Source organism: Cladosporium halotolerans, assembly GCF_011745625.1.
Source record: "Cladosporium halotolerans strain TM138-S3 chromosome Unknown Sca33, whole genome shotgun sequence".
NCBI classification, from domain to species: domain Eukaryota; kingdom Fungi; phylum Ascomycota; class Dothideomycetes; order Cladosporiales; family Cladosporiaceae; genus Cladosporium; species Cladosporium halotolerans.
In genome coordinates, this window is record NW_027191484.1 from 188257 (window position 1) to 200455 (window position 12199).

Consider the following 12199-nt stretch of genomic DNA (forward strand, 5'->3'; position numbering starts at 1 on the left):
GCCGGGAATCCACCTGTGCCGGGACACTTCTCCTGATCTTCGCTCTATATCCGTTATCCACACCACATCTCATTGATAACCCATCTCTTGCTATTCTTCTGCCATTTGCCTGTAGGCCTGACCGTGTGTAGAAGCACCGATTGCGTAGACAACCGTTCCATCATCCAAATCGTCGCTGTCGTCGTTCGACGCTTGTGTATCCGAGCTCGCGCAGAAGCGATACGTAGTTCGAAAAGGGTTGAAAGCTGGTACGCTAGATAAGCTGCGGTCAGAAGAACTTTATAGATTGAGACACTCTCCGCTAGGGCCCATTATCGAAGGTTACGGCACGTAGATAATCGCCAGGCTGGTATCTCTGCAGGATTCGCCTCCAGGCCCGCTAAAAAGGGCCCGAAGCGAAGCGCTCCGATGTCGCGAAGTTTACCCTCTGTGATTCGCTCGCTTAGCATGGCATGGAAGGGCAGATCCGTCGTTCGCCCGTCCGGAGCTTTGCCGCGTCTCAGCGGTTTCGATATGGCATTTGGCGTTGAGCGTTCTGCAGGAGGCGAAGGAGCCTCGTGAAATTTACAAGCAAGATCACCTTCCAGAAGCCCTGCACTTTTTAGCAATGTCTTATTCGCCGTCGCCCCAGCTACACCTTATTCTATCTACCTACTGCCCATGCAAGTGCTCCGCTATAGCTTAGGTGATGGCGAATCGAGACGGTCTAGCTTTGACGAAGTCTTCTTGCCAGCACACGATATCAAAATCGTTTCGTCCTATCGCAAACCACTCGCCCACCCTCGAACAACCCTACATGCTCATGCCAACGGCGCCGTTGATTCATCTAAAGCCCAGAGCCGGAGATAATTAAGGCAATTCCGAGGATCAGGCTATGATTGCAACCTATACTTCTGTGCACATGGTTTCTGTCCAGATCACGTGACGACGGAAATACTGGCGAACGTGTTGCGATAAAATACCTCTCTCATGAGCGGACAAGCAATAAATGTGTTCCGTTCTGGTATAGCCACTGGCAATTTCAGTGTCTTCTTGCGCTGCCTTATGCTATAGACTACCCACGTCTCCGTCAGATCTCATGCCGCATATCCACCAAGCAACGCGTGCCCTGATATTGAGCGAGCTCACTTGAATATATCGTTTCTTCTTCTGTTGCTTCGAGCCGGCGTGGGTGCGTGTTCCCGTCAATCCTGAAGGGAGAGAACGGCGTTGAAGTCAACAATCGTCGGATGGACTTCTTCGCTGAGTTTTGGAGTATCGATGCATGGCTGTGTTGAAAGACCGTGCTTCGAGAAAGGCCCTAGGGCAAGCACTGCCTTCATTGTTCTCAATGATTCGTTGATGTCTCTGGGGCTGTCCCTGAGGCAGCGGAGAATGTCCGGAGCATTCCCCTCAGGACAACAACGTAACAATTGCAGCAGTTCCAAAAATTTGTCGCGTTCTTGCTGGAGCACATTCGTCCTACGACGTAAAGCGCTCCACCGGGTTTCCCCCTCTTCCGTGGAATATTGACAATCAACATCTCGCTTTTGGCAATTGGAGCATGACGGGCTGTGAAAAAAGTCAGAAGCTGAAAACACGCGCTCTTTGCGATTGGTGGAGGATCTATCACCGTGAGCCGTTACACTGCAACACCGATTAGCTGAGATTGAGAAGGATCAAAACACTGCCCAAGACATTACCTTTGCTTTCCTCGCCCTACAATTGAAGCATGCAGCTTGAATCAATGTACGTTTGCAACTGTGGTCGTTCTGAGGTCGCTGGTCAATATCGGCTGGCGGTGTCGAAGGGCGAATGTCGCTGTCATGAGGAGACACTTTCCGGTGTGTAGGCGTAGGCGTGGCATGCTTACTGGAATGACGTTAATCTCAGTGTGACGAGCGATAGGCGATCGGTTCTGAGATTTCAAGCCTTACATAACACAGTGAAAGTGCCTGGTGCATTTGTTGGAGGAACAGCGATGCGGCCGCGAGATTTTTGATACACCATTCCCTTGCGAACGGCTTCTGTCACAGTATCGTGAGGCCTGCGGCTCTGGAGCTGTTTGCATGTGGTGGCAACTATAAAAGATTGTCAATGCTTAGCAGATCCCATGTGCTCGAGGCACTCACATACCTTTTGCGATTTGTAACAGCTGATGAACCCATAAACTCCTCAATGCTATGCCTGTAGGTAATAAAATCTTCTGCGCGAGACATCGGCAATCTCATGATAAGAGGTTAGGACGGAGTTCGTGGAGGGGCGTAAGTTGTCTTCGTGCATATGCAGCTCGAGGTAATTTTAGTACCTCGACAAGGGAGGTAAAAGGCCTTCCTCTGAAAGAGGTGATGCGTCGTTACGTAGCCGTTCATTCACGATCACAGCACTTCTCGACGCTTAAGCGCCTTTTGCGGGAATCGCCAAATCCGACCATCAATATCACTAAGATCTAATTGGACGGCGAAATGTCATGACATGCATCCGTCGTCAGGGTCATGGCACATTCGGGCTCACCTCCGGCCCTCGGGATTGCAGTAAGCGTTTGAGGCTTTCCCGCTGTCCGGCTGGACGGCGAGGTTAGACCGGATTGAGCTCTACGGATAAATCACATCGCCTATGTGGTACAGGACTTACATTTGCTGGTATTGTGTCTAATGTACTGCTCCAAAACTCTGGAGACATTTGAAGCAAACAGCAATGGTTCCGCGGCTTCCTCCTCGTACGCGGCGACCGCGTACCGTAGAATCAAATCGGCAAGTTGATTGGCCCTTCAAGCCGACGACGGCAATATCTGAGGCGCGTGCTGCCCTCGAAACCATTTGATGGTTCGCACAGAAGCAAGAATCCGGCTAATTCGATGAATATAATGAAGTTGCAACATTGCTTGATGCAAGTTTGTGCATGAGACACACTTAACAAAGTCATTCCAGCTTACTAAGTTATACATGCTTTCAGAAAGCGCTCTTGGTTCTTCGATAGTGGTTGCGAGTTCTCTATTTCGCGGGTGAATTTCGAAGTCGAAGAAATGAGGTCGTCTGGCTTTGCTATCTCTGCCGAATGTAGGCCTGACAGAGAACCACGGAACAGCGTTCGTGATCAGGTAATTCCAGCGACACGCAGGCTGCCATTGAGGCGCAAAGGCTAGGTTGTACCATGAGATCACTCACCACATACGCGCGACCGGCGCCGCACCAGGACACGGAGGAATAGGCGCTGCTGTGTGCTGTGCTTGAGCCATCAAGAGCGTGTCATCGGCCGATCCCGCAGCAGCTATAAGCGGCGACTGGAGCATCGCATCCAGAACGGCTTCCTCTTCACCTTTGCGCCTCCGTCGCTGCTTCTTCGCAGCTCTCCTGGCATCTTTCTCAGCTCGCTTCGCTCTCGCCTCAAAAAGATCCTCGTAACTCATCACTTTCGCTTTGCCAAGGACCAGCGACTTCGTTGCACGGCGGACTTTGGCTTCGTCATTTGTCTTGAGCAGGGATTTTATACGTTCTTGTTGAAGAACGCCTCTAGCAATGGACGTTTGAGCTCCTTTAGTGAGCTTCTGAAGGTGTCGCTGAATGCTCTGCTTTCCTGTATCCTCCAGCGTGTGTGCATCCCTCTCCAGAATGAAGTCACGCAGCGCTAGGAAAGCCTCTGCCGTCACTGGCGTTACGGGTGTGATGGGCGCTGCAGGGTTTATGAGCGTTTCATCTTGACAAGGCCTAGAACTTGACGTCGGTTCCCCACCGGCTTCCGGGGCCGTCAATTCGGCCAGAGGCTTCACCAAGTCCTTCAGCACTCGTTCTGGGTTCAGCGGGTACAGCCCGCCTTTGCTCCAGCCTGCGAGGATATTCTTCTTTGTAAACGCTTTCTTTCTTGCAGAGCTGTACAGGTATGTAAAGTGTTGCTTCCCAATGGCGTTAACACCGCCCCGTTCCAGGCGCTCAACGGCATCGCGATACGCTGCTTTCAAGGGGGCGAAGACAGCAATGTCACACGGCTGCAACTTATGAGATGTGTGGGAAGGTAGCCGGCATAGACGGATGTCACTGGCGAAGCAGTGCTCTAGGATCTCGAGCGTCTCGTGCGTGCCGAAACCATCACAGATCAGCAACCGTTTCTTACCCGTTGCTCGTTCCTTGGTCTGCGGGTCGAACACTTTTTTAAGCCACTCGAGGCTTATTTTGGAGTCAGTGTAGCCAGACTTGGAACACGCATAATGCCATCCTGGTGTGGGGTGCGTCGTCCAGTTGCTTCTATGGGTGGCCGCGGGCCAAATGACCATAGGGTTTAGAAATCTACCATCCGCACTGATGCACTCGATCGCAGTGACCATCGTTCGCTCTACTCGTGCACCTCGATAATCCCGTTGGTCATCCTTTCCTACGAGCACATTAACAGAGCCGAGCATAGAGAGCATGACTCCGGTCTCGTCCATGTTGTACACATTCTCTGCAACGATTGCGTCGTCACCCAGTACTTTACTAATCACGTCAAACCAGTGTTCTACCTTCGGGTATATGTTCTTGTCATGGCGCTTCCAATTTAGTGGTTTCGCTCGTCTGGTTTGTAGCTCTGGATGCCTTCTCTCGAAAGCTTTGGTCCAATTCTTGTTTGGTGCTTGGGCTGGTCTGTCCACTTCCAGTCTATGGCGGGTGACACTGAAAGCTATTGATGGTATGAACTTGTTCCGTACAGGGGTTCCCAGGTCGGACATCTCCAGGATAAACTCGATCACGGCCTTCTCCTCGAACGGCGTGAGGTATTGCTGGCCCTGGGCTTTTGCTTCGATGGATCTGCGGCCACGCGCACGAGCGTGGAGGGTAGAAACTGGAACATCCCGGTGATCTGCTATAGCACGCAACGATCTTGGTACGCCTGCGGAAACACCTTGCGCCAAAGCCAGGCTGGCTCTGTCCATCCTCGCGATGTGGCCGCGCCGTCGAGGTACAGTGGTACACTAGTAGAACCGGTGGGGAGCTCGGAGGAGGACCGGCTGGGGAAGCGGCCGACCCTGTCAAATGCCAAGCATTGCAAGGCTCTGGCGCACGATCTTCCATGCACTTCCATGTGAGCTTGCTTCACCTCCTGCGGAACACTGACCCCCGTTTCGATATCAAAACCTCCGAGACAGGTTTTCCCTCCAGACGGGCGGACGGTAAGCCCGCGTTGCCGCACGGTTCTACCCGAGCAAATCGCGAAGAGCGAAAGCCGCGACACCGGAGCGCATTCGCGCCTAGCCCCAGTCAGCGGGCCTGCAGGCTGATCCTGGAGAAAGACCAGCCTGGCGCTTATCCCAAGCCACAGCCCTTCATCAACGGTCCCTGGCGGGAAGCGTTCGGATCTACAACCTTCTTCTGACCGTAGCGCATTCAGCGTATCTGCTTTTAACTTCGCCCGGACTACGTGTCGCCTTTCCGCAAGCTCAAAAGCCGAAGCGTCAAACGATAACGGCGACGATTTGGTCGATGGAACAACTATCCACGCGATCGGTGCTCCGACACATGGTCAGGCCGATTGGTCAATGACAGAAGAATAGTAAGAGATGGCCTATCTACAAACATTGATGTGGACAATGGATACAGGGCGAAGATTAGAAAAGGTGTCCCGGCACAGGTGGATTCCCGGCACAGGTGGATGGACGTTAACGTTACCTTACGTTCTTCAGTCTCTGCGTCTGCTCAAAGCAGGGCGTGCGGAAAGATCTTCCGTAACGTTGAACGAATGCGGCCAGGGCGGAAAAAGTAGGTGAATTCTGCATCTTCTTACTAGCACTATCCTCTTCCACCAATGATTGCAGGCGGTTTGTCTCTCATAAGACTGATGGTACTGAGAACTAATTCGGTCGTTATTCTTCTGCACTTCCTTTGCAAGCCGTCGATGGAATCAAGCCATTTGACACAATAGCAAGCGCTAGTCTAGATCCTGCTATCATGTATCTACAAGGACGGGAGAACAGAGCATTAGTGTCTGCCCTTTAATATGCTTTGCCCTACCCACAGATTTGGGTATTAGCCGAAGTACCGCATCCATAAGCATAGTGGCAAGACCAAGACAACAGCAATCAGTTGCGAAAGAAACCACAAATCCCAGATCTGCAAGCAGTCTGCAACACGACAACATCTTCCACAGGCCGAGCACAGTACTCTTAGGTGCTCTTTCCGGCGGTCGGTTGCGCATTCCCTACACACGTGTAGAGCTGGCAAACGCGAGCGTTTGGGGGGTGGGACGGCAAGTGGCCTTCCCTACGCAAACCTGCACGATGAGCAACGGCTCATATAATGAGTGCGACGTTGGACTTGCACGCTGATATGCCAGATCGCAATTAAGGTTGATGTGAAGAAGCATGTTGTTGCATTCCAGCCTCTCTATGTGCTCTTACAGGAAGGGAATCATGGCCTTTTCCAGTTTGCATAGATGGTAGAATGTGATCTTCAACTTGCGCGTTTTCACGCAGGGAAACTTCAAACAGGCCACGTGACCCGGGTATTCTTTGAAGTTCTTGACCCAGGATGAGCTCTCATCGACTTAGTGGTGCTAGCAGAAAGACGAACGCCAATACACTGGAACACTTCTACCTAACTTGTAATACTGGCAAAGCCACTTGCCACTTTTGAAGTTTCTGGATTCAAGCTCAGGGACGAAAGACAGAAATCCAAAACCGTGATCCGCGAATACCCAGCGTATTCCCGGAACCAGGAATCAGGCGGCGCGACTCGGGATGCAGGCTCATGTGCTGCAGATGTTGCCGATCGTGCGGGAACGCTCGACTTTCCTTGGCACGGGCGGGTGACAGACAACCTTGTACTCATCATGCTCTTGGAATCTAGGATCACACCGGCACGTAATTAACAATGTTGCCGGGTAGCGCCGAGCCCGTCCAAGGTCGGTGAGAACCGTGTACTCAAATCCCCCATTTTCACCGTCGTTTGTAGATACAGGATCCCGGCGTGTTGTCGTTGGAACTGCACTTGTCAGGCTCAGGTCAAGTCAGGATTCATGTGGTACTGCTAACAAAAGGCACCAAACGAATGGCAGACTATCAAATACTTTCCCAACCCTTTCACACGATTGCGGCTAGGAAAGTACTATTTCTATCAACGAACAATGGGTTCGTGATTCCAGGTTAAAGATCCTGTAAATACACTTGTAGTGCAAAGTCACCCCACCAGAATGGAACGTAAAATCACGATCACACGAACCAGAACGTGTGTTGGAGGTGGGGTCAACAGCATCCGGTCGGCTTGCCTCTTATCATCTCCAATTCCTGTTTCCTGATTTTCACTTGCTCGTTCCTGACTTGCCCCTTCTTGGGGACTCCCGATCCTGGCTCGATAACGTTTCTGTGATTTGTTGGGACCTACAGGTTGGCAGCAAGGTTTGTAGCAAGCTCACGCGCTGACAGTTGGCGCAAATCCTGGATTGCAGAATCCAGGATCCGGAAGTAGAGATCAAGGCTGAGGCCGAGACGCGCCATTCCCGCGATCTGACTGGAGCTGTAGCGGGAAGGACGGCGAATCTGCCGCTACACTTTCCTTGACCCGTTACCACTGCCAAGCCCAGGGCGTCTAGGCTGGGGTGAGTACAGACAGACGCAACTAAAGCGGTTAGCTATCGAGGTTCAATTAAATGGTATCGCGAAATGGTGATCAAAAATATTGTGCAGTACCTCGCAGTTGCCGCTCAGACTATAGTCACCCGTGACTGTAACATACTTTGTGTATGCATGCATGGCGCTGCACAGGGCTGTAGGCACGAGGTCCCTCGGAGCTGGCCTCGCTGGCCTATGAACGTTTTCGTCGGGTTATCCTCCGAGCCGGCTTCCACGACTCCAATTCCCATGCGTACGCTGCCGACAACACCATCATACATACTAGGACAGCATTCACAGCGATCAGGTCCACTTCAATCACCGGCCGCCCCGATGCCTACACCTTCTCATAAACAGACGGTCCGCGCCCATCCGTCCGCACCCGTAGCTGACTCGTCAACTTCCGCTGCGAGCAATTCCAATAATGGCCGAACGAACCAGAGTGCCCGCCGACAGCAGATTGGCGTAGCATGCAATTCTTGCCAAGTTCGCAAGGGCAAATGTGATGGCCAGCGTCCCTGCAAGTGGTGTCGCGACCACGAAATCCCATGTAAACACGAGGCGGAAGCTGGAGAAACCCTCACGAGCGCGAGGAAGAGGAAGTACGAAGACCTTGAGCACGAACATCTTACCCTGCTCGAGCTTGTCAATATCGCAGCTTTGCGGCCTGATGCTGGTGAAATTCTCCAGCAGTTCAAAAATGGTAGAAGAGCCGGAGATCTTGTCATCCTGCTCAAAGAGGGCGACATTACGTACCAGAATCATCTGGGAAGCGACCCACGCACCAGGCGAATGCTCCTTTCTCTCCTCATCCAGAGCACTGCGTCGCTCGACGAGATCATCCTCATAGCACCGAGAATCGCGGAAGCACGGCTGGACATCACATGGGAAGCTGAAGATGGCAGGACCAAAGCTCTGAAGAATCGCACGATTGATGCGGATGCGATTGTATCGGCCGTTGATAACCTCGTTGCTCCAGACGCTCCTCCGAAAGCTCCAGACCCGCTAGGGCAGTCATTCAACAAAACAGACCGCGGCCTCACCAACGAATTCCTGTTGAGAGCTCGGCCATGGACAAAGCTGTTGACAGACGATGCTCTGGTAACACATCTTGTGACTATATTTCTTAACTACAACAATGTATATTGGAGATACGTCGAACAAGATCTCTTCCTGAGGAGCATGCAATCTGGGAATGTCCGAGCGGAGTTTTGTTCGCCTTTTCTGGTTAACGCTATCTGTGCGTTAGCATGTTTGAGCTCGGAACATGGTGTAGTGTTCAATCGACCCGATGACTTGATAAGCCGAGGGCAGCACTTCCACGATGAAGCGTTGCGTCTATGGCACTTGGAAAAAGGCAAGGCGTCGGTGACAAACATCCAGGCTCTTGTGATTTCTTCCATGGGATCTGGCTTTCGGGGCAAAGACAAGCTGGGCCTTTCGTTGCTCGCTGTCGCTAAGCGCATGAATGACGAATTACCCTTTCCGCCCATATCCGCAGAGACAATCACTATTTCCGACAGAACAAGAGCACGAGTCAGTGCGTGTTGGGCTTTTCATCATTTCGACACGTTCGTAGGCTCGTAGGTGGTTCATGATTTATATCAACTTTACTGACAAGACATAGGACTAGCGCGTTGGGGCTTCTTCGAGTGAGCGTACCCATCGACACAAGACTGTCGTTCTTACCCAACTTCCCAGAGATCTGGCGTGTATGGACTGGCGAGCCTTTTCTCCGTACCAATACCTACTTCCGACCTAACGCATTAATGCGCGAGCGATGTCAACTTATCCGTCTGACAGCTGAAGCGGTGAACCTGCTCTTCACAACTGTAGACGGTATCAGTCGCCCGGCGTCTGAGAAAGCCATCAAAGCTGTGATGGCACGAATGGAGCATTGGTATAGTCTCCTGCCGGACGATCTACAATTCCATAAGAATCTCCCAGCCCCAGTGTATGAGCTACAGTAAGTGTGATGACTTCGAGAATGCAGATACTAACTACCTATTAACCATGTTGTCAGTGGCCACTACTACTGCGCACTAATAACTCTTCGCTCATCCTTGGATTCCTTACAAACCATCCCCAACTGTCCCAACGCTGTCGCCCATTCCTCTGCCTCTCCACCGCAGGCACTGCTTGCAGTCCTGCAGGCGACGAATCTCTTACGAGCCTTTCGGCAGACATATGCCTTTAAATGCCCTCTTGCTTTCATATTCCAAGTTTCTGCAATAGTATCATCAATTTTGCTTCACCATTTGGAAGTCTCTCCCACAGCATCTCCACAATTGGCAGGTATGCTTTCGGATCCACAGGACGACGTCAAAACGGCCTTCGCCGAGAGCTACCGTTGCCTTTTGGCCATTGGGACCCGAGTCATGATCGGCCGCGGCGTGGCTCGCATGGTTTATCACACTTCTAGGGCGCGGAACACTCCTTTACCTCAGAGCACGCAGCGCTTGCTCGATGTTGTCAGCGATGTTGTTTGGAGCTCGACGGATGTGAAGCACATCAGCTCGGATTTTCCAAACTGGGGCATGCAGAAGAGCCTTGCGGTTAACGAGGATGCGCGCATGGAGCGATTACTGAAACAATGGGAAGGTATCAGGTTAAATGACGGCAGTGCAGGTTGAGGTTACTCAATGTCAACAGGGTGTTGCGATTCACAAGAATTTATGCCATCAGCAGACCTATCAGAAACCTGTTCGACGATACCCATGGCCGCACATATGTTGGAGAACCGCTCATGATTCTCATGAATGTGATACCTAATAGGCATCGATTAGCACATGAGTATTGTTGTATTTTCCGATCTTGCCCGGTAGCTGAAGCCGTGGCTCGCCATGGGAAAATCAATCATTAGACGTATTACCATTAAGACACAGGTTTTGTATATGAATTATCGATTACCAATAATTCGTACATACAACCATAGGTCGGCGAAAACTGGGCATCCGAAATCCCCCATGTCGAAGCCCCTCCCATGTGTGATCTTCTGGCCATACCTGATACTCGAGCGCTTCGGAGTCTGCTAGGAGATGTACAGGCACGACAGTGGCCTTTCGAACTACGCAAGACAGGTCCTTCTATCGTGTAGTACGTCGAGTTTGTAGGGAGACGCCACGACTCAGTAGGCGGCAGAGTCAGGACCCTAACGATACCACACGCGCACGCGTATCGGGAGAATATTCCAGACACCCCCTTACCGTATCTGCTCCAGTCCAGATATCCCGTTCGCGATCTTGCCATTTGCAATCGTGGACATCGAGCATCCGCATGATTCATTAGTGGGCCCATAGCTGAGGTAAGTGTCGTCATCTCATGCTTCTCGGCCCGTTCCTGCACCCAATCCCTAGGAAGTCCAGTCCAAAATAATAATTTGTCCACATTGTCGGGAATGCTCTCGAGTTGTGCTATGATCTGCTCTGCTTCTGCCTGGGTAAGATATTCTAGGTCACTTTTCGTGACAGATAGTCTTGTGTTGTGTAACGACAGTTGTTGCCGTAAGATTTGCTCTTCTAAGTCATTGTTCTGAGTTGATGGACCAGACTTCAATAGCAGCTTCGCTAGCCGACTGCATTCATTCAACAATACCGAAAATAACAGGATATGTCTCTCCAGTGAGTCCATGAGGTGTTGCTAAAGGATTTGAGAATACTGGTCTTATGCGGCTTTCGACATGCCAAATCAAAATGTAACGTTAATTGCTCTGTTATTGTTGAGCTTCTTGTCGTGCAATCATAGATTGGCAGAGCAGGCGCTGAGACCACGCATGTAATCGAACATCAATTGCTACAGGGCGGGGAAGCTTGAGAAATCCATTTGACACTGATCGTAGGTTTTTTATAACCGTGGATTATCGCTCGATTCGCATTTTCAGAGACGCGTAATCTAGAATACCCCTGCCCAGAATCATATGTCGAGAATTTGATGACAAATTCTCTTATGCCATAGCCGATGCTATTGGAAAGCAAAAGTCTATGTTGCCATACATAGCAACGGAACCCAACCTCCCCATCTGAGCAGTCATATTCCTTCGACACTGTGACCGCAGATGGCAGAACGAGATAACAACACGCAAATCTCGTTAACACGTCGCACGATTGAACAAGTGGCGGACCATGCTTAGATACAAGGCTAGCCAATAGCATGGGAGGTGGCAGCTGACCTTCAACTTCCAAGCTTCTATAATGACAACTGTCTGGCAGACCACGCGATCGGGTGCTCTTCAAGAGTCCCTGATCCAGGATGAGTTTCAATCGACCATGTGACGAACGTTACATCCTGGAAGCCTACTATCTGAGCTGCTAAAAAAACGCCTGTCGAGGCCCAAGCGCTTATTCAAGAACTGGAACCCACGAGATCAAAGCTACGATTGGCGGGATGGCCAACGTGTTTCTGGAACCAGGAATCAGTGAGCGGAGACTCGTGATTCAGGATCACGTGCTGCCGGTGTTGCCGCCCAGGCGAATATCCGCTTCCCAGGCACGGGCGGGTGACAACCGTCCTTATATTCCTGGAATCTCGGGTCAGCAGCTACGGCACGTGATATAGAATGTTGCCGGGAAGCGCCAAGCTCGTCCGAGGGTCGGTGAGAATCGTGTACTCCGTCCGCTCTGCCATACATAAGCACTGAACCGGGCG

The 12199-nt window shown here is 51.4% G+C and overlaps 3 protein-coding genes across 3 annotated transcripts; 1 reads left to right on the top strand and 2 right to left on the bottom strand.

Annotated features, from left to right (window-relative positions):
• Positions 1-1184: 1184 nt before the first annotated feature.
• On the bottom strand, positions 1185-2210 carry WHR41_07789 (uncharacterized protein; the record flags this gene model as incomplete). The annotated part of the gene is made up of 5 exons (XM_069376393.1): positions 1185-1551; positions 1613-1626; positions 1683-1851; positions 1917-2060; positions 2116-2210. 5 exons carry the CDS (start codon positions 2208-2210, stop codon positions 1185-1187), a joined length of 789 nt encoding a protein of 262 aa, XP_069226723.1.
• A 932-nt stretch (positions 2211-3142) lies between these two features.
• On the bottom strand, positions 3143-4885 carry WHR41_07790 (uncharacterized protein; the record flags this gene model as incomplete). The annotated part of the gene is made up of 1 exon (XM_069376394.1): positions 3143-4885. One exon carries the CDS (start codon positions 4883-4885, stop codon positions 3143-3145), a length of 1743 nt encoding a protein of 580 aa, XP_069226781.1.
• Positions 4886-7607: 2722 nt separating this feature from the next.
• WHR41_07791 (uncharacterized protein) lies at positions 7608-10269 on the top strand. Its single transcript, XM_069376395.1, has 3 exons — positions 7608-9126; positions 9183-9521; positions 9579-10269. The coding sequence occupies exons 1-3, from the start codon at positions 7691-7693 to the stop codon at positions 10186-10188; spliced, it is 2385 nt and encodes a 794-aa protein (XP_069226780.1). The 5' UTR covers positions 7608-7690; the 3' UTR covers positions 10189-10269.
• The last annotated feature ends 1930 nt before the right edge of the window (positions 10270-12199 follow it).